Genomic DNA, 5,623 nt, shown 5'->3' with positions numbered 1-5,623 from the left:
ATCTACATTGCATTGAATTGGAGTATCAATGAACATAATTTTCTAGATGTGGAACTCTATTAGCTCCTTCACTGTTATTTAATTGTTATAGGAGCTGAATACTCACATTTAGTCAGCTTATGGTCCTCTTTTGTCCCTAAAAAGGTTAAATTCTTCACTTGGTTACTTCACAATGGAAGGATTAACACAAAGATTCAACTAAGCAGAAAGGGGAATCCTTATCCAAGATAAGAGGTGCATTTTTTGCCAAATCCGTGACGAAAACATTTCACATCTGTTCAAATAATGCAAGCTCACTAGGGCAGGGTGTTCTTGCTTGGCCTCCAATATAAATATCAGAATGAGTGAATTGATTGACTTCTTTTCCACCGGAGAACTTAATAACAATCTCTTGCGGAGCCAGATAAGGTTATGTGACCTTTCCTCATGACTCTATATTGACAGGAGATTTATTCTAACGTTTTTACATAGTGTTTTATACTTTATATAGAATTGTTCTACAAGAATAATGCAAACACTCTTTGCGCGGTTATAGGTAAATGATGCTTTCATTTATTCATTTTTCTGGTATAACTTTCTTATTTGTAGTCAAATGAGTTGACTTCAATATGCAAGCTTCAACTCGTGTAGTCGTGCTATCTTGTGCAAAAGTTGTGATGGAGATTGAAATTGAATGGATTAGCCAACACAGGAAAGAAATAGAGGTTTAGGGTTTTGCCAATTAGAATTCAATTAGTAGTTGGTGAAAAACTTTAGGCTATTTTTTTTTTTAAAAACACACTCATTATTATTTAAAAATAAAAATAATATATTTATTAATATTTTAAATATATTAAAGATGAATAACCAAGCTTTATTAGAATGGATAGCAATCACAAAGGTGACTGGTCCAACAACGGCCCGGCCCAATTATGATCTTTATTTGTGTTGCAGCCCGATCTAATCTCATTCGACAATGGAACCGCCGCCGACCATGGCCTTTCGATGTCTTCTTCGGCTGTAAGGTTCCCTTTTATGATTCTCGGAAGAGATGAACTATATTTCTCTTTGTTATGCAATCGTTTCTACACATAATTTTTGAAAACATGTTCCTATGCATACGTTTTGCTCTGAGCAGCTACATTCATGTGCTATTTCCGATCCAATGCTGTTAGGGCCAATGAGGAAGATTTAGTTGTTTGAGAAGTGTAATTATGATCAACTATGTAATCTGCTTCTAGGTCTTCGATTTGGAGAATCTCTCTTCCTAAAATGAGATTTTTTTAGTGGCATATGATAGATGCTGTGTTTTTCCCATGGTTAACCTACATGTGGGACTTATGAACTTGAGATTAGGGAATTTGAATATCATATATGCAGAAATATAATAGTCTATGCTGAAGGAAAGCTAAAAAAAATAGCTGAAATGTTACCTTGATTACTTCTGTAATCAGTACAAAGCAACATGTATATCACCGATCATAGTAATTTGGTATATCGTCTTTAGTTAAATTGAAATTATTCAACTAGTTCAGGCTTTTTTTGATACAACAACAACAACTACTACTACTACCAAGCCTTATCCCACTTGATGGGGTTGGCTAGCTCAAAGATTTTTGATCTTTCACATATATTAGAAGTTAGATAAAGGAAGTTAAGTGTAATTTTCCTATGAGTTATTATTTATGAGTTTTCAGAGGCCTTGTTGTTTAGCCCTCACTCATGTTAAATACGTACATGTGTTGATGTATTGCTCTTCCACTTATTTGTCTAAGAGGACTAGGCCCTACTTTCACTTGTCTTTCCAGGAAGAATTTCTATAAGATATGGAAAGGACTTACTTTTGTGGGAAGCCAAGGTACTTACTTTTGTGCCACTACTTATAATATGAAATTTGATTAAGACATTGTGCCTTATTATGTGATAATCTTCATGATATTTTGTTAAAAAGGAGCTTTACAATCTTTTGATGCATCAATTGTCGTATTGACAATAATTAGTTTCAAATATTGGTAATAGCATAGAATTTGTTCATCTCTTTACTCAACTTAAAATTCATGTTGGCATGGAGTTTTTAGACCTGCTAAAGCTAACTTAGAATATTTAAAACAAGTAACTTACTATGTTCCTTCACTAATAAATATCTATTTAAATTCATCTTCGTATTTGATTTGTGCAAGGTAAGGTTGGAGAATTCCACTATCATCTTCTTCTCTCACTACTTAGGATAGCGTTATAAATCAGAAGATAGAAACTGTACTGAAAATCTGAACATTTGATCGACTTACTGTATTTAAGTTGTGCAAGGTCTTACTATAATTTAGCTGCTTCAGTGTCTTCTTTTCCTACTTAATGAATCTAGTTCAGTGAAGTTTGAAGGACCAAATTTATTTAGTAGAGGTAGACATAAATAGTGAGGAAGAGGAGGGTGGAGCTCAATTACATGTTATTTTAATGATTAAAATCACCTTGTGGCTATTGCTTTTTAACATGATGATCCTTTTATTCTACCCTCAGTATTCATTCAGCATTCTTCACCTATGGTTTGAAAGATTTTAAACCTAAACTTCCATTCAAGCTGTTGCCACTTCCAATAGCTACATCAAGAGAGGCACACGGAATATTGACATCCCTTAATCCCTGTCCAAAAGTTCATCATGGAGAAACTTTGCAACTTTTGCTTGATGTAGCACCATCCGAAATTAGTCCTCAATTCTTTAGTTTAGGTTTATCAACTGAGCATTGTGAAAACAAGAAACCCGCCAGCCTTGGATTTCAGACTTCTGTATCCAGTGTGAAGTATGAGAAAGGTTCCACTAATTGTGAAAGTGCTCAAGGTGTCTCCCATAAAGAAATCCAGAGAAGACTGAAGATTGGCGCAGCAAACAGAGGCAGGATACCTTGGAACAAAGGAAAGAAACACACTGAAGGTGACATTTACTTTTTAGTTTCTCCCTTGTATCTTTGTTATAATGATGGCGTACTGCCATCTATCCATTTTTACCCCTCCATTGTGATCCGAATTTGACCTTGCTGATACTAACATTATATGTTGTGTGGATTGTAGAGACACGTGAACGCATTAAGAAAAAAACATTGGAGGCCTTAAGCAACCCCAAGGTGATGGCATGTAAAACAATCTCGTGCATTCTAAGTAAATAATATTATGTTTGTTGGTTGGTGATGCTCAATACTCGCTTAAAGTTTAATAATTTGTTTGTGTGGCTTCAGGTCCGGAAGAAGATGTCTCAATTCCATCATAGCCACAGGTAATTTGTTTCAGTTTGCAAAAGTCATTGTGTTAAATCTTACTCCAACCTATGATTCATATAAGATTGCTGTGAATAGATATCTCAATGGCACTTTCATCTTCATGAATATTAATTACTTTTGTGTAGTGACCAGAGCAAATCTAGGATTAGTTCTTCCCTAAAAAAGATATGGGAAGAGCGTCGAAAAATTAAACGACTACAAGCCCAATGCTACACATTGTGGGCAAGAACTATTGCTGAAGCAGCAAAAATAGGAACTGATGACCAAGAGGAATTAGAATGGGATGACTTTGAGAAAATGAAAGCAGATTTCATGACCCAACAAGTAAAACTCAAAGAAGAGAAAGAAAGGGCAAAAGTACGTGTGAAGCTAAGAGCTGAAATGGTTGCGAGGGAGAGGGCTGAAAAAATTGCAAAGCTCGCTGAACAAAGGAAACTACGGAAACAAATGATGGAAGATAAACAGGTGGAGTCATTTTCAAGAGAGAAATCTGACAGAGAAAAGAAGATACCATTATCCAAAAGTTTAAAACTCAAGGCAAGATTAACTAAGGTATTTTCTTTAAATCTTAAAGAACTTGTTGAACATAGAAGTTATTGCATGATCATTATTCTTATTTACTACTAAAATTCTTGTCTCAACTATTTTTGGCATTTCCATTTTAGTAACTACATATGTCTATAAACATTCATAAACCTCCCAAGCCATGTACTCATTTGCTAAACTGAAACAAATCCAATATATTTATAGCCTGCCAATTATTTTCTATTTTGAATTGTGTTTAGTTGACCTTTCTCTCTTTTTTTTTTTTTTTTCATTTTCCTTTTTGTTCTTAAGTTTCGTGAACGCAAGAAGCAACTAAGCAATTCCTGGAAATTTGAAGCTGACATGATTGAAGAACCGAGGCCAGAGTTTAAGAAATGGGACATGGAAGTGATTAAAAATGAAAGTTTGAAACAAATCTCACTTGCTGATCAAATCGAAGCCGTGAAGAACAGAACAGAATTGTCAGGAATAGAAATTGTAGCAAATGCATCCATAGATTAGGAGATGATTGGTTCCATGATATGAGATTTACTTGCCTTACGAGGACATTATGCCACAGTAGGTTCTTCAAATTTTTTGTTCAAATACTAATCTTATTAATACTTTTTTGGGAAATTATCTAATGCCTCTTCTAACATGAACTTGGTCCTGTTAGTTTGTGTATATCATAGAAATATGGTGAGTTTGATGTCTGAGAAATCTCAAAATCCACTCCGTGCATTTGTTTATACAAACCACTATTTTATTAATTCACTAAGAATGATTATTATATTCACGATGAGTTATATTTGGTTGAAAATAAATTCTGAAATATCAATTCTTACAGAATTAAAATTGTAATTTTCTAATTATAAGAAATAGTTGTTCTTGTGAAAGAAACAATTATGAGGGTCTATTTTATTCTTTTAAACCATGTTGTTACACGAGTTGCTTCCATTTTTCTTTGGATTATTGGGGTGTCTATTTTGCACTCAATAATTTAAAAGTATATTTGTTGCTGAAAAGATGAAGATCAGATAAGAATATGAACGTAAAGAGAAGCAAGTCGAAATTCAAATTCGTAAGAAAATTTAAAATACTTCTCCATTGATTTTTCTACTGCTTTATTTTTCTTGCTTCTGAAGCCAATGATTTTATCTAGTTACTTTCTATTTGTAATACATTGCATAAATCTGTTTAGGTAAACATTTGGGTTCATTGATATTTGCTGAACATTCATTTTGTTAATTATTTCAAAATTAAGGGTGTTGAGACAAATTACCACGGCGCACTAATGGCGGCATAGTGGCACATCAGAAAATCGTCGTGCTATAGTGGATCAACATGTCAAATTCCCAATGCCTCCGCGTTTAGAAATATATTCGTCGACCCGAGATCAAACCATCAAGGTGGTGAAGTTAGCGCCCACCATATTATATGATTCCGGAAATAGTGGATGACTCTAGTTAAAATGAATCAGAATGTGATAGTTAAAAGTTAAGAGGAGGTAGGGTCAAAGTTAAAAATTACGTATCCAGATAGTCTACTCCTCTACTCTCAACCAATCTCTTAGCCGGTCGGACCTAAGGTTTAGTCTTCTTTTTCTAGACACCATCCCAATCTTATTCCTGACCGGCCTCTTAGCTGGTCAAATCCCTAGAGGGACAACATTGTTAGAGGATTGTAACAACTTATCAGAGTGTTATGCCCCGGGGGAGTCCCTGTCCGAAGAAATTTCGACAGCACCTCCCCTGTACGGCTGACAATCTGAATCATTTCTACATGCACAATATACATCAGCCACAGGCGGCTGGAATATACACACAACCACGCAGTTATATGATAC

At 34.7% G+C, this 5,623-nt stretch overlaps 1 protein-coding gene across 3 annotated transcripts; it reads left to right on the top strand.

Moving 5' to 3' along the window:
- The first annotated feature begins 922 nt into the window (after positions 1-922).
- LOC121980220 lies at positions 923-4,435 on the top strand. 3 transcript variants are annotated; one of them, XM_042532184.1, is made up of 7 exons: positions 923-999; positions 1,788-1,837; positions 2,497-2,909; positions 3,047-3,099; positions 3,211-3,248; positions 3,378-3,804; positions 4,090-4,435. In XM_042532184.1, the coding sequence occupies exons 2-7, from the start codon at positions 1,806-1,808 to the stop codon at positions 4,297-4,299; spliced, it is 1,173 nt and encodes a 390-aa protein (XP_042388118.1). In that variant the 5' UTR covers positions 923-999; positions 1,788-1,805; the 3' UTR covers positions 4,300-4,435. The 3 variants fall into 3 exon arrangements, with proteins under 3 accessions (XP_042388118.1, XP_042388120.1, XP_042388119.1); XM_042532186.1 differs by having other exon boundaries at positions 948-1,004; XM_042532185.1 differs by lacking the exon at positions 923-999 and having other exon boundaries at positions 1,058-1,837.
- The last annotated feature ends 1,188 nt before the right edge of the window (positions 4,436-5,623 follow it).

This window comes from Zingiber officinale, chromosome 5A, assembly GCF_018446385.1.
Source record: "Zingiber officinale cultivar Zhangliang chromosome 5A, Zo_v1.1, whole genome shotgun sequence".
Classification (NCBI taxonomy): domain Eukaryota; kingdom Viridiplantae; phylum Streptophyta; class Magnoliopsida; order Zingiberales; family Zingiberaceae; genus Zingiber; species Zingiber officinale.
Note: the sequence above shows the minus strand (reverse complement) of the source record. Positions and strands in the feature narration are given on the sequence as shown.